General features: G+C 38.7%; 1 protein-coding gene across 5 annotated transcripts in view; it reads left to right on the top strand.

Moving 5' to 3' along the window:
* The window catches only part of EDA (ectodysplasin A), a 429,425-nt gene that overhangs the window by 277,210 nt on the left and 126,707 nt on the right, over positions 1 to 25,508 (top strand). For all 5 annotated transcript variants that reach the window (XM_077890361.1, XM_077890360.1, XM_077890358.1 and 2 more), the window contains exon 2: positions 24,973 to 25,075. In XM_077890361.1, the coding sequence (XP_077746487.1) occupies positions 24,973 to 25,075 (103 nt within the window). The remainder of the gene's footprint in view (positions 1 to 24,972; positions 25,076 to 25,508) is intronic.

Here is a 25,508-nt window from a genome sequence, read left to right as displayed (position 1 = left end):
AACTGAAACCAGCATCTGAGAATCCTCACCTGAAAAAGAGTGTTGATAAGAGGCTGTCTAAGCAAAGCTCCTGACTCCATTGTTCAACTTGCCTCTCTCGTCCAACTCCTGCACCAAAGCCCATGTTCTTTCTCTAATGACAGAAATTTAACACAAGCTAGGGATTAATTATGACCTGCTTCATTCTTCAGCCACGGAAATTCCTTTTTATGGCTTTATGTAATTTAATTAATAAATAATATTTAATGGTCCAACTTTTTAAGTTTTGGCATATGTATTACATATGTGTACACCGATGAAAGCAGTCAAAATATATGTCAAAATATCCATCACCCTGAAATGTTTCCTCGTACCCCTTTGTAATTTCTTTCCACTCACTCTAGTGTCCAGTGACCTCTGCGTTCCCAGGCAACCACGGATCTGCTGTCACTATTGTCTAGTTTTTATTTTCTAGAGTTTCATATAAATAGAACATACAATGTTTTCTCAATTTTTGGTCTGGTTTCTTTCACTCAGTATACTTATTTGAGATTCATGTTACAACATGTATTAACAGTTAATTCCTTTTTATTGATAAGCACTATTCTATTGTATGGATGTAACAGTTCATCCATTCACCTGTTGATGGACATAATGGGTTGTAGTTTGGGTTTGCATTTCCCTGATGGTAAGTAATGATGAACATCTTTATTCGTGTCTGTTGGCTATCGGTATGTCTTCTTTGGAGGAATATGTGTTCATGTCTTCTGCTCCTTTTTTAGTTGGATCATTTGGGTTTTTTTGGTGTTGAATGCCAGAAGTTCTTTATATATATATATGTAAAATATTAACCCTTTATCAGATACATCATTTTCAAATACCTTCTCCTATTACATAGGTTGCCTTTTAGATTAGTTTCCTTTGCTGTGTAGAAGCTTTTTATTTTGGTACAGTCCCAATAGTTTTATTTTTGCCTTTTTTCCCGCTTGCCTCAGGAGACATGTAGGAAAAAGTTGCTATGGCCAATGCCAAAGAGGTTACTACCTATGTTCTGTTCTAGGATTTTTATGGTTTCAGGTCTCACATTTAGGTCTTTCATCCATTTTGAATTTATTTTTGTGTATGATATTTGAAAGTGGTCCAGTATAACTCTTTTGCATGGTGCTGTCCAGTTTTCCCAACACCATTTGCGTCCTTTTCCCATTAGATATTCTTTCCTGCTTTGTTGAAGATTAATTGAGTATATAGTTATGGGTTACTCAATTTCTTTAAAAAAGAACCTTCTGAATTTTTTTTTTTTTGCCTAGGGAATGAATGCCTGAATACTGGGGGTTTTATGCACAGGAGCAGAAGATAATTCGGTACACAGGGTTTCAATAATTTTTCATGTTTTAATCTCATTGACTCCCTTACTTAGCATTTCCAAGTGTCAAAGTTCTCTAGGGTCCTACAGAGCAGACCAGCATCATCCCTGGTTGTAAGACCTCTCTGTCATTTCTCTGACTTTCTCTATCAGTCAGCATATCTACTTTCTGTCTTTAAGAAACATATTGAAATCTATTTTCTGCTAATTCCATCTATTATACTCTTCATTATTTTTAAAGGATTTTATTTATTTATTCATGAGAGACACAGAGAGAGATGCAGAGATATAGGCAGAGGGAGAAGGAGGCTCCCTATAGGGAGCCTGATGCAGGACTTGATTCCAGGATTCCAGGATCATGACCTGAGCCAAAGGCAGATGCTCAACCACTGAGCCACCCAGGTGGCTCTTCATTTTTTTTTTATTTGTTTAACAGGATCTTGGGAGAAAGAGGAGATAAAACCATTTGGTTAGTCAGCTCCCTTGATCCACAAGTCTATATACTTGTCAAATTTTAAAGTTTATAAGTATTTTCTGAATTTGGGGGTATATTTGTAATTAGAAGCAATTAGCTATAAACTGGACAAACCTTATATTGTTTACCCATTAGTAGAAATTAGAAGATTCATTAGAGTTAAATCTCTGTGAAAGAGATTAGTAGACAGTAATGAAATCTAATTCTCCATTGCTCCATGGAAAAATGGCTTTAGTCCCTAAACTGACAATCAAATAATGGATATGCATAAAATTGACTCTAATGAGTAGAGTATTTTGCTCTACTTCATTTCATTTGTTTATGTTTTATCCTAATTTCTTTTTGAGTGGATACCTCTGTTGAGATGCTATGGAAAAGATTTATGAGACAATACTCAGCATGAGGCTTTCTTCACTCACTGTCATGGTCATAAGCAAGAGTCAGGAATTTTCCTCTGAGAAAAGAGGATTTCCATAGAAACACTCTAATGCTGGATTCTAATCAACAGCCATATTGAAATTTTTTTTCTCTCTCAGTTTTATAGCTACTGAAACAGTATCAGTCTGCCATTATGTCACATAACCAGTTGTTTTGTATTTACCTCAAGGGAGGGCCTAGCCACACTTGGATACAAGAGGCACTAAAATGCCAAGTTATCTAAGGACAGCATTACAATTCTAGATTTATCTAATCTCACAGTGAAATGGTTTTCCTGGCCTCCCAGTTTTCTTGGCAGTCCTTTTCTCCCCCTTGATGATTGTAGTTTTACAGTGTTTAACGTTCTGAACCTGTGTCCCAGGCCCTATTTTTCCCCACAGTGATTTGTGTTTCACCATTGATTAACTTCCCCGCCTCTAAGATACTTGTATCTTAGACTCTCCTTTGAATTAAATTTACTGACCTTTTCCTATGGGCTGATCTCTGAGATTCACTTTCTATACTCACATTCCTATGAGCCAATCCTACTAGCCAGGTACCTATTTTCATATTCTCATCCATCAACCTCATGGGTATGTTTGGACTCATTGTTTCTAACCTTTCTTTTTTTTTTTTTTTTTTTGTTTCTAACCTTTCTTTCATCATCTGAGTCCTCGGTGTAATAGTTGAACTTTTGTCCACAAGATATTTCAGCATCAACTTAAACTGATAATGCATCTTTCCCTAAAATCCTTTCCACTGTTTAATTTTTCTACATTTAGAACATTTTCACCCTCTTACAACCAATAGCCATCTGTTTCTTAATTTGCTTCTTACCTGTGTCCTATCCCTTCCCCCCTCAAGTTCTACTGTTGCAACTTTCTTTTCACTAGCTAGTTCTCTTTTACCCTTCCTTATACTTGTTCTTGAACATTGTGTTAAAATATGGCTTAGAGGTAGCTTATGTGATTTAGGCCACCAGAATGGATTTTGTAGAATGCTGATGATAGTGAAATTTTGGACAAGAGAAAAATCCTTGTTTAAACTAAATAGAGGGAATCCCTGGGTGGCTCAGCAGTTTAGCGCCTGCCCCTGGCCCAGGGCATGATCCTGGAGTCCTGGGATTGAGTCCCACATCGGGCTCCCTGCATGGAGCCTGCTTCTGTCTCTGCCTCTCTCTCTCTCTCTCTCTCTCTCTATCTGTGTCTCTCATGAATAAACAAAATCTTTTAAAAAATAAAAATAAACTAAATAGATAGCACAGGCAGTCTCATTTTGGTCATAATCTTACTGCATTAGTCCAGCTTTGTAAAGGTAAACTAAACATTGATATAAAATTATCAAAAGCCATTTAAGAATTCATAATTAAGAGGATGTATTTGGGGTAATGTTTTCTGAATCCAGAGCTCAGGGTTGCTGGAATGGTTTTATCTGGAATAGTGCTTCTATAAATTCCATAGGTACATTGTAATTTGAAACTGATTCTATTCACAAATGATAGTCTTTAATAATTTCCAGGTATTACAAGTAGAAGTGTATGTTTTTTCTCCTTATGTATCAAAGTGTCTTAAGCTTTAGAATAATGAGGAATTACAGATTAAGCAGACACTTCCAAGGGAAGGCAATGACATCCAGGATGTACATATTGCCACCCTTCTTATTCAAAGATGTTACTACTGATTTTACCCTATGGAACAAAGACTAAATCTTCAACCAGATGTCCTTTCTATATGACATACAATCAAACTGCTTTTTGACTTGTGACTACAGCTGCTACTTGTAGAGCCTGTCACCATTGGTATTTCTGTGTTCAACAGCTAAAAAACCTTTGCTCAAAAAGTTTCCAAATTCCATATTCTTGCATTCCAAGCTTGTCTCTGCTGCTGTTTTCCCAAGCATCCCACAACTACATCATGTTTTTTGAAGCTATGCTTTAGTGCATCCTTTAGAATATTTCTTATGCCACCCTTGCTGATGGTTATGCCACAAAGCTCACCATACCAAAGATGATTGGTTATTCTTATGTCATTGCATCTCTGCAAATGTCAGCAATGAACATTCTTTAAATGCTCATAGACCAGCTGACATACAGAATCTCAGTAGTGGTGGTTCTCTCTTGCTACTTCACGTTAAACATGATTCCAACTCTGACAATAGAACACTGCAATGAAGTAGATGTGACTTCTGTGGTGGTTATGGATTTCAAAGACATACAAAAGCTGGACACAACTTCATTGTCCATTGATGAGAATCAGCTCAATAATATTCTATGCTTCCAGCTTTGTTCTGGTTGTTAGGAATAGAACTGAACCTAGAAATAGATGATTAGAGAAGCAACCTATTTTCCCCCTTTGCATTAGTAGTTGTGTGTTTGAAATAACTCATCCTTCCCTTTGATGTGCATCTTACACAGATTTCGCCTTGTTCAGAATACAAGTTCACACAAGTTCTGAACCTACAAATATAGCTACCTTTAAGGAGCTTATTACCAATGGAGGAAAATTAATATTAAAGATATGTAAGGGGACGCCTGGGTGGCTCAGCGGTTGAGTGCCTGCCTTCGTTCCAGGGTGAGATCCTGGAGTCCCAGGATCGAGTCCCGCATCAGGTTCTCTTCATGGAGCCTGCTTCTCTCTCTGCCTGTGTCTCTCATGAATAAATAAATAACATATTAAAAAATAAAAATAAATATATGTAAGGCATTATTTGGCAAGTATTAGGTGATCCATACAGCGCAAAACTGGAAGGTAAGAAAAACCAGAGATTGAACTGGTTTGTAGTATAATTTCTGGCTGACACCACACTACGGTAATCTTCTCAAACAAAGATACTGTTCTTTTTTATTTTCTTTCTACTTTGCAGTCACTTTGCATTGATGGACAGTGATTTTTAAGTCAAACTACCTAGGAAGCAGAATTCAGTAACTGCTTTTAGCTCTATGTGAAAACTGTTATATTTAGGTTCCATGTTTAGTTTTACTACATAATTTCAGTCATCATCTGACATATTTACAACAGGGGATCGCAATCCCTGGCATTCACACCAGAGATGTCCAAGGTACCAATTTCATTTGGCATCTGGGCTAATTGCTGTCATATCTAGCCCCCACCCTGCTGGGAGGCAGCTCCCATGAAATGCTGTGATCAATGTTGAATGTTCTTGTTTGCTTGCTCTCAGGAGCTGGCACACTCCATTCAGCAAACAGAACATATTGTGCTTCCCCTCTTGTCACACTGCTTTTAAAACACTACTGCCCCTGTTATGTAGTGCTATGATTGCCCTGAAAAGCAACTTGGGATTGTGTGTTGTTTGTCTGTATATGTTAAAGATATTATCTAATTCACTGCCCTCCATATGGTAAGACTCAGGGCTTGTTCAGCACCCTGAGTGACCCTCTCCAGACCTTTTGTTGAAAATCAGACCGTGTTAAGGGTTTTTATAAGATTGGAAGAGTGTTCAGTACCAGTTTCTGTATTCATTTTATATCCATGACATACTCAAACTATTTTGGGCAATTCTACTTCACTTGGTTGTACTGGGATGCTCATAACTTGCTATGGTAGAATCACATGGAGATTTTGTTAAATACCTCAGGGTATAAATGATTTTATTTTATTTATTTTAAGGTCCCTGGTAATTACTTACGGGTGATGGTAGTGATGGCCATGGTTGCAATAAGCAAAATAGACTTATTTAAGAACATTGAAGGATAAATCTTTTTAAAGAAATCAGTGATTTGCCAGTTTCAGAAAGCCTGGTAGGTACCTGCCTCCTCTTGAGAGAGATGACGTACCAGTTTCTATAAACAAATTAACTCTAGGAATGACAGAATAAAATGACAGAATAAAACCATAATCTATGTGAGAGCCCTATTTTATAAGTAGCAAAAAAAGACAGACTTTTCAGTCTCCAGATAACAAACCAGTTAAAGAATGAACAATATAGCAGTTTCTTGAAATACGGTTCAGAGACCTCCTGCATCAAAATCTCATAGTGAGCAAGTTGAAAAGTCAGACTCTAGGATCTCACCTTAGCCTACTCAATCTAAATTTGAGGAGGAAAAGGCATAGGTTTCTACATTTTAACACTCATGCCTAGTGATTCTGATGCACAACAAAGTTTGAGAGCCTCTGACCCACCAAGATCCCTTTGATTTAATTACTGCCAATAATGTAATGAGTCCTTAGTCTACCTCTCCGTGGTTAATCCTAAGAAATGATGTCCAATCAGACCCAATAAAATTCTGGCTTTTAGGAATGGTTTACTGATAGTCCTATTATTCTTCCAACAGATAGATATTTATTAGGGGTCTACTGTGTGCCTCTACTTTCAAGAAGCTTATGAATAATTTTCTATGCATAATCTAATACAATCAAATACATCAACCATAAAATATAAAAATGAATTAAATTGACTCTATGTCTTGGTAAAAAGAGAAAAAAAGTATCAAATAATTTTGTTGGTTTAGATATTAGAAAAAATATGTAGCAATATCTAGAGAGTCACTAGCTGTAATGGATATATCCCTCATGTCTCACTGTTAACGAATTGTTTCCAGCTGAGACCCCTATAATCTGTAGGTGCTGTTTACCATGTAACTTTACCATAGGAAACAAGGATGTAATCAGTTAATAAAATGTAAAGAATTAATTTTTTCCCTTGAGCAAAATGTCTGGCTGTGGCCAACATTCCTGATGCCTCCTCTCTTGTGCAATAAGAAAGCAATATTGAAAGAGAGAAGGCTGTTTTGTTCATATTTTGCAACTCGCCTCTGGAGGTCATGCTGATGGATGCAAAATTCAAGCTAGAATTTTAGACTTTTTGTATGAGTAGCCACTGATTTTTGTCTTTGCAATTATATTAAACAGAGGATAGTTTCCCATCTTATCTCTGACTCAAATAAGGGTATTATGAATAGGGATCCTCTTTCAGTTGAAGCAGTGTTTCATGTTGTTTTCATCTGTTTTTTATTAAGAAAATAGAAACTATATTAAAAAATTTTTCATGTATAGGCAATCCCCTTCTAATAAACACTTGATTTATGAATGTTCTGTACTCCTCAGAGCCTCTCTTAAGGGACTTGAAGCTACTCCTACTACCCATGGGAGCTAAGGTTGTTTCTGCTATATGAAGGGGTTTGTTTCTCCCTTAGCCTTCCTCCTCTGGGAGCTTGAGTTCTCACCAACTCCCATAAGACCCTTTGGAAAAATTAATATATGATCTTATTTTCTTACTATTGCCACCAGGACACAAAAACATCCTAGAGGCCCTACCAGAACACTCAGAAACTGAGACTGTGAAGGAACACAAAAACTGTAGAAAATTCTGAAATTGTAGTTTGTGATAGCAAGGAGGTTCTCCATTTGGACTTCAAAATTTCTTTTTCCTAGAAATAGCATTATACTGTAATAACATACCTGTGTAAAACTCAGTTTCCTGGACAAATTCACCTATCCAGACCACAACCAGGAATCAAGCAGTAAACAAATGGCCTTTAAAGTGCCAGAGAGGGATCCTTGGGTGGCACAGCGGTTTGGTGCCTGCCTTTGGCCCGGGGCGCGATCCTGGAGATCCGGGATCGAATCCCACGTCGGGCTCCCTGCATGGAGCCTGCTTCTCCCTCTGCCTGTGTCTCTGCCTCTCTGTCTCTCTCTGTGTGGCTATCATGAATAAATAAATAAAATCTTTAAAAAAAAATAAAGTGCCAGAGAATATGCATCTTACTCATTGGAAAAACCATTCAAAAATGCACTGACTCCCTGTTTATTCTGTTTGTGCATGATTCTAATAAGTTTTAACAAGATGTCAATCCTATAGCAGATTATAAACAGTAAATTTTTTATGAGCAGTAAATTTAAAGGGATTGGAAAAGATGTTATAGTAGGTGAAGTGAAATCAAATAGTTGATGGCAAGTTAAGAGGAAAAAAGCCTTTTTAAAAAGTTAAGAATTCAAAGACCAACCACAATGAAACACTACAGCCACAAGAATGGTTTAAATAAAAAATATTGACAATGTTAAGTATAGTAAAGGTGCACAGCACTTTAACTCCCATACATTGCTGGTGGGAGTATAAAATGGTATAGTCATTCTCGAAAACCGTTTAGCAGTTCCTCACAACAAATACATACTGTATAACCCAGAAGTTCTACCCTGAGGTGTTTACCCAAGAAAAATGAAAACATGTCCCCAGAAAGATGCATACATGAATGCTCACATCAGCTTTATTCATAATAGCCCCAAACTGGAATTAACCCAAATGTCCCTCAATAGATGAATGCATTAAAAAATTATGGTATGTCCATATAATAAAATACTATTTAGCAATAAATAGGAAGGAACTACTGATACCCAAAACAACATGGATAAGTTTCATAGACATATTGAAAGGAAGACATACAACACACAAAAGTAATTCAATCATATTGTATGATTCCATATGCTTGAAGTTCTAGAATGAGAAAAACTAAGCTATGGTGATAGAAGTCAAAAGAGTGGTTTCCTGGATTAGGGAATATTGCTGAGGAATGACTGGGAGGGGCACAAGGGAAAATTCTGGAGTAATGTAAATGTATTAAATCTTGATTTTGGTGGTGATTACAAAGGTGTGTGTGTTTTTCAAAATTCTTCAAACTGTGTGCTTAAAATGTGTGTATTTTGCTATATATAAATTATAGCTCAGATTTTCATAAGGTACGAACACTTACAGAGGAAAAACCTTCAGAGGATACCCCTCCTGCAGGATAAAGCCTAAATTTCCTAACATGATTTGGCTCTTATTTAATGTCTCTTGGCTCATTTTTTGCCATCCCTCCTTCCCTCCCACCATTTATTCTAAGGTACTTGAGTTTTTAAAAAATGCTATTCTCTTTCCCCTGAACCTCTAAACACGATGCTCTTTTTGCCTAGAATTCCTTTTTGGCTTCCGATTCACAACTGAATCCTCAATATCCTTCAGGACTCAGAGGTAGCACCTCCTCCAAGAAGGCTTGTTCCCTCCCAGTCTGTATTAGATGATTTTCTCTTGCTCTCAGAGAACTGTACAATTCTAACAAAGCATGTATTGCTCTGTAATGTAATTGTACTTTTTCAAACCTAAAACCATAATGTACTGGGGCCTTTTACTGTACAAACAAATAGTCTTCCATGTATTCAGTAAACCCTCAATTAAATCATAGATTATAGACTGGTTTCTATCCAAATAGCTGAAGTTTCAGCGAAGTTGTCAAGAAAACTGTTTTATCCAGAATGACTTCTTCTAGAGTTCCAAATGATTGAGATTTTATTATAAATAGCAGTTTGGATTTATATTAATAGTATGAGTGCTTATTCATATTGTAGGTTAAGTAACTGTCTATGGGCTTTATGTGGAAACCCAGCCAGACTTTATTAAGCTGATTCTATGGGGAAATCCATTTTAAATTCCAATCAAGTGATTTAAAAATACTGCTTAGTTGATCTGTGTGAAATTACTGATATTCAAGCATTTTGGACACAAAACAATAATTTCATATAGTTCAATCTAAATGTTTTTAAATACAGCCCTATGGCAAGTTGGAGATTATCTATACATTTTTATATTTGATACATGAATATATTCTACAAGACACTAATCATGTACAGTAAAGCTATTGGGTGTAATTGTTCTATATAAACAGTAAATCACACAATTTTGAAGTAAGTTAGCATAGAATGGTAAAGCCTTTTTAAATTCTACCCATTTTTTTCCAATTAGAGATGCAGCAGATATGAGGATTCTGGAATTGTATTTTGCACTAATACTACGATGAAAATGCAGATTTGTTTCTTCATTTTTAACCCTCAAAGTATCCAACCAGTATAATTGGAGATTAATTTTAATATAGTAATACTAGCATTTATTGAATGTATATTAAATGCTGGATGCTGTACTAAACCTACAACTACTTTATGACCAAAGTACTATTATTATCCCCTATTTACAGATAAGAAAATTAAAGATTATGTAACTTGTCCAAGGCTATAAAAGTGTCAGTCGGGAGTAGAGTCACTCTCAGTCCTACTACTCAGTCCACAGTTTACTTCAAGCACATTTTTTTAAACCACAAAGAAGCACTCATGCTGCAAGATTATGATTGACCCAAACAAGTATATATGTAAGTTATGATTATCATTAGTGAAACCAGGGCCATTCACTTATAAAACATTGTATTATTATGAGAGATCATTGGAAGACAGTAGAGGATAAAGGATCAAAATGAGTCTTACAGACTATGAGCGCTGTAGGAGTTCTGTAGCTGTCTAGGAAAGGAAGAAGAATGGTTGTGTGCTTTGTCATGGCTAACTCCCAGAAGAATTTTGACATAACTGGTACTATCCAATTATAATTGGATGCATAGGATACTGGCAAACCAAAACTTCAGCAGAAATAGGAATGTGAAAAAGTTGTGGATGTATAATAATGAAGTCCCAGAGGGAGGAACAACCTGCAATTTAATTCTGGGCAGACATCAATATAGTATGTGTGGGAAGTTAGAAATTTATGACTGAGCTCTCTGAACCCCAGAACTATGTGGACAAATGGGACTTGAAGGATAACTTAATAGATAATTTGAAGCAGAAGAGAGGGGACTCAGAGATTAACCAAAATTTCTTGGTTGGAATGATAGAAATAATACTTCAAAAGTAAAAGGATTTGGGGTAGAGAAGGAGTTAAGATGATGGAGTAGGGGGGGGGTACCCTGGGCTTGCTTCATCACTCAAACACAGCTAGATCAACATCAAATCATTTTGGACAACTAGGAAATCAATTTGATAAGAAAACAATCTGTACAACTGGAGGAAGAGAATATGTCAGATGCAAGGTTCAGAGATGTGAATTGGGGGAGAAAAAAGCATAGTGCCATGGAGGGGAAGGAGCCCTTTTCATGAAGAAAGCGAGAGAGCAGCACGTAGGGTTCATGCAAGGGACCATGGTATGGGGATTCCCTTCGGTCGCTCTGGGAAAGAATCTTCCCCTTCCTGGAATACATTTGGGAAAAGGTATGTTGCCTAGTTAAGGACAAAATCCCCGCCTGGTGCCATTCAGCAACAATTCCACAGCAGGGGACAGAGATGCACTGAGGGCAGATAACCTGGTTGCAGCTTTTTGCTATACTTCACCATAGACTCCAGGCACTTGGGTGACCACATGACTGCTTTTCCGGGACAGAATGATGCCTGCCTGGTGCAGTGCTGTGAGTCTCTCCCTCCAGGGAGGGGAGCATGTCCTTCCCTTGCCAGGCCCTTTAAGAGTTGGAATTCTGAATACCAGCTGCTGGCCAGAGATAAAACATAGAACTGTGGCCAGGCATGTTGATGGCCCAGTTACAGGCAGGTTGGGTGGGTGCAGGGATCTGATGAAAGCCTAGGACACTGGAAGGGAGATTGTTCACTTTTCTGCGAGGGCCTCCTGAACAGCAGCAGCCGGGAGTTCCCCTACCTGGGGACAAAAAGGCAGGGCGATACCATCTTCCCCCAACCCACTGGCACAGTTGGACTTCAGAGAGAAACACAGCACCTCCAGTGGAGGCTGGACTCATACCATATGCTGCCCCCAGCACCATACATCTTTACTAAGGCATATCTGACTGTGAGGCAGCACAGTGGGGGCCTCTCCCTCAGAAGACCAACACAAGCACCCTGCATGTACAAGTCATCATAGAGTGATCCAAAGTGTCAGTTTCAGTTCTGGACCAAGCTCGTTCGTTTGTTCTTTCTTTCTTTCTTTTCTTCTTCTTCTTCTTCATCTTCTTCTTCTTCTTCTAGTATTTATTTTCTATTTTTCTTTTTTCTTTGGAATCAGTCTTTTAGTGTTTTTTTTCATTTGTTGGTTTGTTTCCTTTTCTCTTTTTTTGGATTAGGCTTCTTTATTTTTTCTTTTCTTTTTTCCTCATTTTTTTTCTTTATAATCAGGCTTATAGTTTTTTGTTTGGTTGTTTGCTATTCCTTTTACTTTTTTCCTGGATCAGGCTTTTTTTTTTTTAACAGACTTTAACAAACAAATAAAAGGCCACCTAGTTAAAAGTGCAAATGCCCACTGCAAGCAACGAGGAACTCTGCAGAGGACTGAATATAGAAAAGAGCTGCCAAAACACAACATCAGAGTGCACACAGCTTATACTAGAAACACTTCATGAAGTGCCAGGCCCTGGACAGTGTATGACCCCTTCTTAATATACTATTAATCTCGGGAGCAGGAAACATAACAAACTTTCATAACACACAAAAGACAGAAACCAGGACATAATGACAAGATGGAGGATTTCTCAAAAGAAAGATCAAGAAGAAATGACAGCCACGGATTTGCTCAAAACAGATATAAGCAATATAGCTGAAAAAAGAATTTAGGGGGCAGCCCCGGTGGCTCAGCAGTTTGGCGCCACCTTCGGTCCAGGGCGTGATCCTGGAGACCCGGGATCGAGTCCCATGTCGGGCTCCCTGCATGGAGCCTGCTTCTCCCTCTGCCTGTGTCTCTGCATCTCTCTCTCTCTCTCTCTCTCTCTCTGTGTGTGTGTGTGTGTGTGTGTGTCTCGTGAATAAATGAATAAAATCTTTAAAAAAAAGAATTTAGAACAATAGTCATAAGAATAGTAGCTGGACTTGAAAGACATATAGAAAACACCAGAGAACCCCTGAGGGTAAAGATAAAAGACCTAAGAACTAGTCAGGCCAAAATAAAAAATGCTATAACTAGGTGCCAGGGTGGCTCAGTGGGTTAAGTGTCTGCCTTCAGCTCAGGTTATGATCCCAGGGTCCTGGGTTCAAGCCCCACAGTGGGTTCCCTGCTCCTCGGGGAGTCTGCTTCTCCCTCTCCTTCTGCCTGCCACTCCCCCTGCTTGTGCTCTCTCCCCCTCTATTAAATAAACAAAATCTTTTAAAATTTAATTTTTTTAATGGTATAACTGATATGCAAAACGAACTGGATGTAATCACAATGAGGATGAAAGTAGAGGAATATAAATGTGATACAGAAGATAAAATTATGGAAAATAATGTAGCTAAAAAGAAGAGGGAAAGAACTATTAGGTCATGAATATAGACTTAGCTAACTCAGCAATTCCACAGAGCACAATAATATCCATATCATAAGAGTACCAGAAGAAGAAGAGTTGGGGGGGGGGGCAGAAGGTTTATTTGAACAAATTATAGCTGAAAACTTCCCTAATCTGAGGAAGGAAATAGGCATTCAAGTCCAAGAGGCACAGAGAATTCCCCTTAAAAATCAACAAAAATAGGTCAACACAAAGATACACTATAGTGAAACTTGAGAAATAAAAAAAAAGAATTCTGAAAGCAGTGAGGGACAAAAGATCATTAACCTTCAAGGGTAGAAATAAAAGGTTAGCAAACAGACCTATCCACAGAAACACGGCAGGCCAGAAGAAAGTGTCATGATATATTCGATGTGTTCAATGGGAAAAATATGCAGCCAAGAATACTATATGCAGCAAGGTTATTATTCAGAATAGAAGGAGAGATAAAGAGTTTCCAAGACAGGCAAAAACTGAGGGAGTTTATGGACACTGAACCAACTCTGCAAGAAATATTAAAGGGGATCCTTTGAGTGGGAAAGAGAGACCAAAAGCAAGAAAGAAAGGAACAGGGATTATCTAAGGAACAGTGGCTTTACAGGTAATAGAATGTCAGTAAATTCATATTTATCAGTAATTACTCTGAATGTAAATGGACTAAATGCTCCAATCAAAAGACAGAGAGTATCAGAATGGATTAAAAAAAAATAAGACCCGTCATTGTGCTGCTTAGAAAAGCAATTTTAGACCCAAAGACATATCCAAATTGAAAGTGAGGGAGTAGAGAACAATTTATCATGCTAATGGACATCAAAAGAAAGTGGAAATAGCCATACTTAATCAGACAAACTAGATTTTATTTTATTTTATTTTTTCAAACTAGATTTTAAACCAAAGACTGAAATAAGAAGTGAAGAAGGGCACTATATCATAGTAGAGGGTCTATCCAACAAGATCTAATGATTGTAAATATTTATGCCCCCAACTTGGGAGCAGCCAAATATATAAATCAATTAATAACAAACTTAAGGAAACTCATTGATAATAATGCAATGACAATAGGGGACTCTGACACCCAAATCACAGCAATGGACTGATATTCTAAACAGGAGGTCAACCATGAATTGATGGCTTTGAATGACACACTGGATCAGGTGGACTTAACAGATATATTCAGAACATTTCATCTTAAAGCAGCAAAATATATGTTCTTTTTGAGTGCACATGGAACATTCTCCAGAATTGATCATGAACTGGGTGTCATGTCAGGTGTCACCCGGAACAAAAATATTGAGATCATACCATTCATATTTTCAGATCACACCACTCTGAAATTTGAAGTCAACCACAGGAAAAAAAATGGAAAGACCATAAACACTTGGGGGTTAAAGAATATCCTTCTAAAGAATGAATGAGTTAACCAGGAAATTAAAGAAATAAAGCAATTCATGGAAGCAAAAGAAAATGAAAACACAACACCCAAAAACCTTTGGGATGCAGCAAAGACAGTCATAAAAGCAAGTATATAGCAATATAGGCCTTCCTCAAGAAGCAAGAAAAGTTTCAAATATACATAAAACTTACACCTAAAGGAGCTGGAAAAAGAACAACAAATTAAGCCCCCAGCCAAAAAAAGGAGGGAAATATTTAAGATTAGAGCAGAAATAAGTGATATAGAAATTTCAAAAACAATAGAAAAGATCAATGAAACTAGGAGCTGGTTCTTTGAAAAACTTAACAAAATTGATAAACCCCTAGCCAAAGAGAAAATATCCAAATGAATAAAATCACAAATGAAAGAGGAGAGATCAGAACAAACACTGTACAATATACAAATACAAATACAATTATAAGAGAATATTATTATGTGTAAATATATGTGAACAAATTGAACAATCTGGAAGAAATGAATAAATTCCTAGAAACATAAACTACCAAAACTGAAACAGGAAAAAGTAGAAAATTTGAACAGACCCATATCCAGCAAAGAAATTGAATCAGAAAAAAAAAAAAAAAGAAATTGAATCAGTAATCAAAAATCTCACAATAAACAAGAGTCCAGATGGCTTTCCTGGGGAATTCTACCAAACATTTAAAGAAGAATTGATACCTATTTTTCTGAAATTGTTCCAAAAAAACAGGAATGGAAGGAAAACTTCCAAACTCATTCTAGGTGGCAAACATTACCTTGATCCCAAAATCAGACAAAGACCCCACTGAAAAGGAGAATTACAAACTAATATCCATGATGAACATGGATGCAAAAATTCTTTTTTTTTAATTTATTTTTTATTGGTGTTCAATTTACCAACATACAGAATAACCCCCAGTGCCCGTCACCCATTCACTCCCACCCCCCTCCCTCCTCCCCTTCTACCACCCCTAGTTCGTTTCCCAGAGTTAGGAGTCTTTACGTTCTGTCTCCCTTTCTGATATTTCCCACACATTTCTTCTCCCTTCCCTTCTATTCCCTTTCACTATTATTTATATTCCCCAAATGAATGAGAACATATAATGTTTGTCCTTCTCCGACTGACTTACTTCACTCAGCATAATACCCTCCAGTTCCATCCACGTTGAAGCAAATGGTGGGTATTTGTCATTTCTAATAGCTGAGTAATATTCCATTGTATACATAAACCACATCTTCTTGATCCATTCATCTTTCGTTGGACACCGAGGCTCCTTCCACAGTTTGGCTATCGTGGCCATTGCTGCTATAAACATCGGGGTGCAGGTGTCCCGGCGTTTCATTGCATCTGTATCTTTGGGGTAAATCCCCAACAGTGCAATTGCTGGGTCGTAGGGCAGGTCTATTTTTAACTCTTTGAGGAACCTCCACACAGTTTTCCAGAGAGGCTGCACCAGTTCACATTCCCACCAACAGTGTAAGAGGGTTCCCTTTTCTCCGCATGCTCTCCAACATTTGTTGTTTCCTGCCTTGTTAATTTGCCCCATTCTCACTGGTGTGAGGTGGTATCTCATTGTGGTTTTGATTTGTATTTCCCTGATGGCAAGTGATGCAGAGCATTTTCTCATATGCATGTTGGCCATGTCTATGTCTTCCTCTGTGAGATTTCTGCTCATGTCTTTTGCCCATTTCATGATTGGATTGTTTGTTTCTTTGGTGTTGAGTTTAATAAGTTTAATAAGTTCTTTATAGATCTTGGAAACTAGCCCTTATCTGATACGTCATTTGCAAATATCTTCTCCCATTCTGTAGGTTGTCTTTGAGTTTTGTTGACTGTATCCTTTCCTGTGCAAAAGCTTCTTATCTTGATGAAGTCCCAATAGTTCATTTTTGCTTTTGTTTCTTTTGCCTTCGTGGATGTATCTTGCAAGAAGTTACTGTGGCCGAGTTCAAAAAGGGTGTTGCCTGTGTTCTTCTCTAGGATTTTGATGGAATCTTGTCTCACATTTAGATCTTTCATCCATTTTGAGTTTATCTTTGTGTATGGTGCAAGAGAGTGGTCTAGTTTCATTCTTCTGCATGTGGATGTCCAATTTTCCCAGCACCATTTATTGAAGAGACTGTCTTTCTTCCAATGGATCGTCTTTCCTCCTTTATCGAATATTAGTTGACCATAAAGTTCAGGGTCCACTTCTGGATTCTCTATTCTGTTCCATTGATCTATGTGTCTGTTTTTGTGCCAGTACCCCACTGTCTTGATGACCACAGCTTTGTAGTACAACCTGAAATCTGGCATTGTGATGCCCCCAGATATGGTTTCCTTTTTTAAAATTCCCCTGGCTATTCGGGGTCTTTTCTGATTCCACACAAATCTTAAAATAATTTGTTCTAACTCTCTGAAGAAAGTCCATGGTATTTTGATAGGGATTGCATTAAACGTGTATATTGCCCTGGGTAACATTGACATTTTCACAATATTAATTCTGCCAATCCATGAGCATGGAATATTTTTCCATCTCTTTGTGTCTTCCTCAATTTCTTTCAGAAGTGTTCTATAGTTTTGAGGGTATAGATCCTTTACCTCTTTGGTTAGGTTTATTCCTAGGTATCTTATGCTTTTGGGTGCAATTGTAAATGGGATTGACTCCTTCATTTCTCTTTCTTCAGTCTCATTGTTAGTGTATAGAAATGCCACTGATTTCTGGGCATTGATTTTGTATCCTGCCACGCTACTGAATTGCTGTATGAGTTCTAGCAATCTTGGGATGGAGACTTTTGGGTTTTCTATGTAGAGTATCATGTCATCGGCGAAGAGGGAGAGTGTGACTTCTTCTTTGCCAATTTGAATGCCTTTAATGTCTTTTTGTTGTCTGATTGCTGAGGCTAGGACTTCCAGTACTATGTTGAATAGCAGTGGTGAGACTGGACATCCCTGTCTTGTTCCTGATCTTAGAGGAAAGGCTCCCAGTGCTTCCCCATTGAGAATGATATTTGCTGTGGGCTTTTCGTAGATGGCTTTTAAGATGTTGAGGAATGTTCCCTCTATCCCTACACTCTGAAGAGTTTTGATCAGGAATGGATGCTGTATCAAATGCTTTCTCTGCATCTAATGAGAGGATAATATGGTTCTTGGTTTTTCTCTTGCTGATATGATGAATCACAATGATTGTTTTTCGGGTGTTGAACCAGCCTTGTGTCCCGGAGATAAATCCTACTTGGTCATGGTGAATAATTTTCTTAATGTACTGTTGGATCCTATTGGCCAGTATCTTGTTGAGAATTTTTGCATCCATGTTCATCAGGGATATTGGTCTGTAATTCTCCTTTTTGGTCGGGTCTTTGTCTGGTTTTGGAATTAAGGTGATGCTGGCCTCATAGAACGAATTTGGAAGTACTCCATCTCTTTCTATCTTTCCAAACAGCTTTAGGAGAATAGGTATGGTTTCTTCTTTAAACGTTTCATAGAATTCCCCTGGGAAGCCATCTGGCCCTGGACTCTTGTGTCTTGGGAGGTTTTTGATGACTGCTTCAATTTCCTCCCTGGTTATTGGCCTGTTCAGGTTTTCTATTTCTTCCTGTTCCAGTTTTGGTAGTTTGTGGCTTTCCAGGAATGCGTCCATTTCTTCTCGATTGCCTAATTTATTGGCGTATAGCTGTTCATAATATGTTTTTAAAATCGTTTGTATTTCCTTGGTGTTGGTAGTGATCTCTCCTTTCTCATTCATGATTTTATTAATTTGAGTCTCCTCTCTCTTCTTTTTAATAAGGCTGGCTAATGGTTTATGTATCTTATTAATTCTTTCAAAGAACCAACTCCTGGTTCTGTTGATCTGTTCCACAGTTCTTCTGGTCTCGATTTCGTTGAGTTCTGCTCGAATCTTAATTAACTCTCTTCTTCTGCTGTTTGTAGGATCTATTTGCTGTTTTTTCTCTAGCTCCTTTAGGTGTAAGGTTAGCTTTTGTATTTGAGTTCTTTCCAGTTTTTGAATGGATGCTTGTATTGCAATGTATTTCCCCCTTAGGACTGCTTTTGCTGCATCCCAAAGATTTTGAACGGTTGTATCTTCATTCTCCTTAGTTTCCATGAATCTTTTTAATTCTTCCTTAATTTCCTGGTTGACCCTTTCATCTTTTAGCAGGATGGTCCTTAACCTCCACGTGTTTGAGGTCCTTCCAAACTTCTTGTTCTGATTTAGTTCTTTTTTTTTTAATTTTTATTTTTATTTATGATAGTCTCACAGAGAGAGAGAGAGAGGCAGAGACACAGGCAGAGGGAGAAGCAGGCTCCATGCACCGGGAGCCCAATGTGGGATTCGATCCCGGGTTTCCAGGATCGCGCCCTGGGCCAAAGGCAGACGCCAAACCGCTGCGCCACCCAGGGATCCCGTGATTTAGTTCTAATTTCAAGGCATTATGGTCTGAAAATATGCAGGGGACGATCCCAATCTTATGGTATCAGTTCAGACCCGATATGTGACCCAGTATGTGGTCTATTCTGGAGAAAGTTCCATGTGCACTTGAGAAGAATGTGTATTCAGTTGAGTTTGGATGTAAAGTTCTGTAGATATCTGTGAAATCCATCTGGTCCAGTGTATCATTTAAAGCTCTCGTTTCTTTGGAGATGTTGTACTTAGAAGACCTATCGAGTATAGAAAGAGCTAGATTGAAGTCACCAAGTATAAGTGTATTATTATCTAAGTATTTGGTTAATAATTGATTTATATATTTGGCAGCTCCCACATTCGGGGCATATATATTGAGGATTGTTAAGTCCTCTTGTTGGATAGATCCTTTAAGTATGATATAGTGTCCCTCTTCATCTCTCACTACAGTGTTCGGGGTAAATTTTAGTTTATCTGATATAAGGATGGCTATCCCTGCTTTCTTTTGAGGACCATTCGAATGGTAAATGGTTCTCCAACCTTTTATTTTCAGGTTGTAGGTGTCCTTCTGTCTAAAATAAGTCTCTTGTGGACAGCAAATAGATGGGTCCTGCTTTTTTATCCAGTCTGAAACCCTGCGCCTTTTGATGGGGTCATTAAGCCCGTTCACGTTCAGAGTTACTATTGAGAGATATGAATTTAGTGTCATCATGATATCTATTCAGTCCTTGTTTTTGTGGATTGTTCCACTGAACTTCTTCTTAAAGGGGAATTTTAAGAGTCCCCCTTAAAATTTCTTGCAGAGCTGGTTTGGAGGTCACATATTCTTTCAGTTGCTGCCTGTCTTGGAAGCTCTTTATCTCTCCTTCCATTTTGAATGAGATCCTTGCTGGATAAAGTATTCTTGGATGCATGTTCTTCTCATTTAGGACCCTGAATATATCCTGCCAGCCCTTTCTGGCCTGCCGGGTCTCTGTGGAGAGGTCTGCTGTTACCCTAATACTCCTCCCCATAAAAGTCAGGGATTTCTTGTCTCTTGCTGCTTTAAGGATCTTCTCTTTATCTTTGGAATTTGCAAGCTTCACTATTAAATGTCGAGGTGTTGAACGGTTTTTATTGATTTTAGGGGGGGATCTCTCTATTTCCTGGATCTGAATGCCTGTTTCCCTTCCCATATTAGGAAAGTTTTCAGCTAGAATTTGTTCAAATACATATTCTGGCCCTCTGTCCCTTTCGGCGCCATTGGGAACACCAATTAAACATAGGTTTTTCTTCCTCAGGCTGTCGTTTATTTCCCTTAATCTATCTTCATGGTCTTTTAATTGTTTGTCTCTTTTTTCCTCAGTTTCCCTCTTTGCTATCAACTTGTCTTCTATGTCACTCACTGGTTCTTCCACCTCGTTAACCCTCGTCGTTAGGGCTTCTAGTTGGATTGCATCTCATTCAATTGATTTTTAATTTCTGCCTGATTAGCTCTAAATTCTGCAGGCATGAAGTCTCTTGAGTCCTTTATGCTTTTTTCTAGAGCCACCAGTAGCTGTATAATAGTGCTTCTGAATTGGCTTTCTGACATTGAATTGTAATCCAGATTTTGTAACTCTGTGGGAGAGAGGACTGTTTCTGATTCTTTCTTTTGAGGTGAGGTTTTCCTTCTAGTCATTTTGCTCAGTGCAGAGTGGCCAAAAGCAATTTGTATTGGGAAAAAGAGAGAAAGAAGGAAACAAAAGAGAAAGAGAAAAAAAAAGGAAGAGAAAAAGAAAGAAAAAGAAAGAAAGGAAAAAAAAGGGGTGGGGGAAGGAAACAAAAAGCAAAACAAAACAAAACAAAACAACAACAAAAAGAAAAAAGAAAAAAAGAACCACGGGGGAGTATCTTCTGATTCTGTGTACTTTAAGTCCCTTGGCTTCCCCTGGAAATTGTCCATCTAGCTGGTCTTCTGGGGGAGGGGCCTGTTGTGCTGATTTTCAGGTGTTAGCACTTGGGGGAGCTGCTCTGCCCCCTGCCTGGTGCAGGGCTCAGTGGGGGGTGTTTACCCCGTGAGGCCACAGGAGGAACAACCCCTGTGGCGGCGGCCAGCTCTGGAGCCCTGGAGTCAGCTCCCGCAGTAACTACAGAGCTCTCTGTCTGCAGGAGCCTGGAGGCTCCGGGGGTGGGGCCGCTGATCTGCTCAGCTCTGGCAGGAGCGTCCTTGCTGTCCTGGGCCCTCCCGGCCTCTGCCTGTCCCGGGGGGAGGCCGGATCCTGGGCTGTGTCCCGGCGCCCTGTGCTCTGGGGCCTGCATGTTGGATTCCCGCTCCCGCCCCGCATCCCCCTTCACTGAGCCGCCCCCGAGCCCCTCCGAGCTGCTCCGGATCCCGCCGTTTGCGCTGCAGCCCTTAGGGATCTCGGCGCACTCTCCTGGGTGCGCAGTTGCTCTGTTACTGTCCCAGGGAGTCCGAAGGCATCCTCGCCCTCCTGGGGTCCTGCTCCAACTCCCTGCGAGCCCCTTTCTGCCCGGGAAGGTTGGTGCAGCTCCTGCTTCTCCGGGACGGGGCTCTCCTGTCCCGAGGACAATCGCCCGGGCCCCAGCCCGGCTCCTTGCGGGGCCCTTCCCCCTTGGATGCCTTTTGTTTCTTTATTTCTTTTTTCCCCCGTCTTCCTACCTTGATAGAAGCCGAACTCTTCTCACTGTAGCATTCCAGGTGTTCTCTCTTTAATTCTCAGGCCGAATTCATAGATTTTCAGGATAATTTGAAGGTTTTCTAGGTAATTTGGTTGAGACAGGTGATTTGGAGACCCTACTCTTCCGCCATCTTGCCCCTCTCCCCGATGCAAAAATTCTTGACAAGATACTACCAATATGATTAAGTGGGATTTATCGCTGGGCTGCAAAGGTGGTTTAACATCCACAAATTGATGTAGTGATGATGCACTACATTAATAAAAGAAAGATCATGAACCATATGATCCTCTCAATAGATGCAAAAAATCATTTAACAATGTACAGCATATTTTCTTGATATAATCCCTCAAGAAAGTAGGTATACAAGGAACATAATAAAATAAAGGCAGTAAATGAAAGACCCAAAGATCACATCATCCTAAATGGTGAAAACTAAAAGGTTTTCCCCTAAGATCAGGAATACAACAAGGATGTCCACTCTCATCACTGTTGTTCAATATACTACTGTAAGCCCTAGCCTCACCAATCAGACAACAAAAAATAAATAAATAAAAGGCATCCAAATTAGCAAGGAAGAAGCCAAAACTTTCACTCCTTAAAGAAGACATGCTACTCTATGTAGAAAACTCAAAAGACTCCACCAAAAAATTGCTAGAACTGCCTCATGAATTCAGCAAAGTCACAGGATATAACCTTAATGTATTTCTGTACACCAATGATGAAGCTCCCGAAATAGAAATCAAGGAGTACACCCCATTTACAATTGCACTTAAAACCATAAGTCACCGAGGAATAAATGTAACCAAAGAGGTGAAAGCCCTGGACTCTGAAAACTATAAAATGCTGATGAAAGAAACTGAAGAGGACACAAAGATGTGGAAAAACATTCCATGCTCACAGATTGAAAGAACAAATATTGTTAAATGTCTATACTACCCAAAGCAATCTACAGATTTACTGCAATCCCCATCAAAATACCACCAGCATTTTTCACAGAATTAGAGCAAACCATCCTAAAATGCGTATGGAACCACAAAAGATCCCAAATAGCCAAAGTAATGTTGAAAAAGAAAAGCAAAGTGGAGGTATCACAACCCCAGGCTTCAAGCTGTATTACAAAGTTGTAATCATCAAGACAGTATGGTTCTGGCACAAAAACAGACACATAGATCAACGGAACAGAATACAGAACCCAGAAATAGACCCACAACTATATGGTCAACTAATCTTCAACAGAGCAGGAAAGAATATCCAATGGGAAAAAAGACAATCTCTTCAACAAAGGGTGTTGGGAAAACTGGACAGCAGCAACACACAGAATGAAACTGGACCACTTTCTTATACCATACATTTAAAAAAATTCAAAATGGATGAAAGACCTAAATGTAAGACAGGAAACCATTGAAATCCTAGAAAAGAAAACAGGCAGTAACCTCTTTGACCTCAGCTGCCACAAATTCTTTACTAGACACATCTCTGGAGGCAAGAGAAACAAAAGCAAAAATGAACTACTGGGACCTCATCGAGACAAAAAGCTTCTGCACAGCAAAGGAAACAATAAAACTAAAAGGGAACCAACAGAATGGAAGAAGATATTTGCAAATGACATATTGGATAAAGGGTTAGTATCCAAAATCTATAAAGAACTTATCAAAATCAATGCCCCCAAAATAAAAAAATCCCAGTTAAGAGATGGGCAGAAGACATGAACAGACATTTCTCCAAAGAAGACATCCAGATGGCTAACAGACACATGAAAAGATGCCCAACATCCCTCATCATCAGGGAAATATAACTCAAAACCGCAATGAGATACCACCCCACACCTGTCAGAATGGCTAAAATTAGCAGCATAGGAAACAACAGATGTTGACAAGGATGCAGAGAAAGGGGAACCCTTTTGCACAGTTTGTGGGAATGCAAACTGGTACAGCCACTCTGGAAAACAGTATGGAGGTTCCTCAAAAAGTTAAAAATAGAACTACCCGGGGATCCCTGGTGGCTCAGCGGTTTAGCGCCTGCGTTTGTCTCAGGGCGCTATCCTGGAGTCCCGGGATCGAGTCCCACGTCGGGCTCCCGGCATGGAGCCTGCTTCTCCCTCCTCCTGTGTCTCTGCCTCTCTCTCTCTCTCTCTCTCTCTCTCTCTGTGTCTATCATAAATCAATCAATCAATCTTTAAAAAAAATAGAACTACCCTACCACTCAGAAATTGTACTACCAGGTATTTATCCAAAGGATACAAAAGTGCCGATTCCAAGGAGCACATGCACCCCAGTGTTTATAGCAGCACTATTAACAGTAGCCAAGTTATGGAAAGAGCCCAGCCCAAATGTTCATTGACTGATGAATGGATAAAGAAGATGTGGTATATATATTCAATGAACCACTACTCAGCAATCAAAAAGAATGAAATCTTGCCATTTGCAACAATGTGGGTGGAACTAGACTGTATTATACTAAGTGAAATAAGCCAAAGACTTAATCGATATCATATGATTTCACTCATATGTGGAATTTAAGAATCAAAATGGATCAGCATAGAGGAAGGGAAGGAAAAAAAATAAGATAAAAACAGAGGGAAGCAAACATGAGACCCTTAACTACAGAGAACAAACTGAGGGTTGCTGGAGGGGAGGTTGGTGGGGAGGATGGGCTAAATGGGTGATGGGCATTAAAGAGAGAACTTGTTGGAATGAACACTGGGTGTTCTATGAAAGTGATGAATCACTAAAGTCTTCTGAGACAATGCTACAGACTATGTTGAAAAAATAATAAATTAAATTAAATAATAAGGAATAATAACTGATGGCGATGATGGCACATCCATAGCATGAAATTCAATGTAGCTATTAATAATAGACATGTATCTATTTGGACCATAGAAAATATATGGTTGAGTGGAGAAAGCAGGCTATAAGCAGTATAAAACTAAATGAAAATATTCTCACTTAGGTAAAAAATATATATGTATAGAAATATTATGGTGGTTATCTCGGAGAGACAAGATTTTTGTGACTTTATATTTTTATATTATTTAAAGTTTTGCAATAAAAATAAAGCTATTTTATGCCCACAAAAATGAAATATATTTGTACAATGGAGAAGATGGGCTCAGGTTTTAGACACACAGATTTAAGGTGAAGGTAGACTGTCTAAAGAAAGCCAGTTTTTTTTTTATGTTAGCTATGGTTGACTAGGGTCAACCTTTGACTCATCTACTTTTTATTTTTGTAGATGGCCCTTCTGAATTTCTTCTTCCCTGAGGAAAAATCATACTCTGAAGATGAAAGGCGTGTTCGCCGCAATAAAAGAAGCAAAAACAGTGAAGGAACAGATGGTAAGTATATTTGGGTGATCTTTTATCACACGTTATGATAAATGAGAAGTACACTTGTGAGAGCTATCTTCTCAAATGTGCTTCACTATCTCACATATTGTCCATAGACCAAAGGTCACAGAAATTTTTTTCCAGCCTAATCTATGAATCAGTCCATAAAACTTGACAATAAAGCTGAATATACAAAGATCCTCTCTCCTCCAACCCTAGATGTTTTCAGTCCTTTCACTGTATATCTGAGAGCCATGGTAGCATTTATATCTCTCAAGGTCACATCCATAAGGACTTCATCTTTCTTGGACACCCCATATCTACTAAATCCAAGAGGATTCAGTCCTATTCTTGGAATTGAGAGTGTCATGATGGCACTTATATGATGTGTTAATCCCAATGGTAATTATGTCAATGTTAGTATCAGCTACGATGCTCAAAC

This window comes from Canis aureus, chromosome X, assembly GCF_053574225.1.
Source record: "Canis aureus isolate CA01 chromosome X, VMU_Caureus_v.1.0, whole genome shotgun sequence".
Classification (NCBI taxonomy): Eukaryota; Metazoa; Chordata; class Mammalia; order Carnivora; family Canidae; genus Canis; species Canis aureus.
The sequence above is the reverse complement of the archived record's forward strand: the minus strand, read 5'-3'. Positions and strand labels throughout refer to the sequence as shown.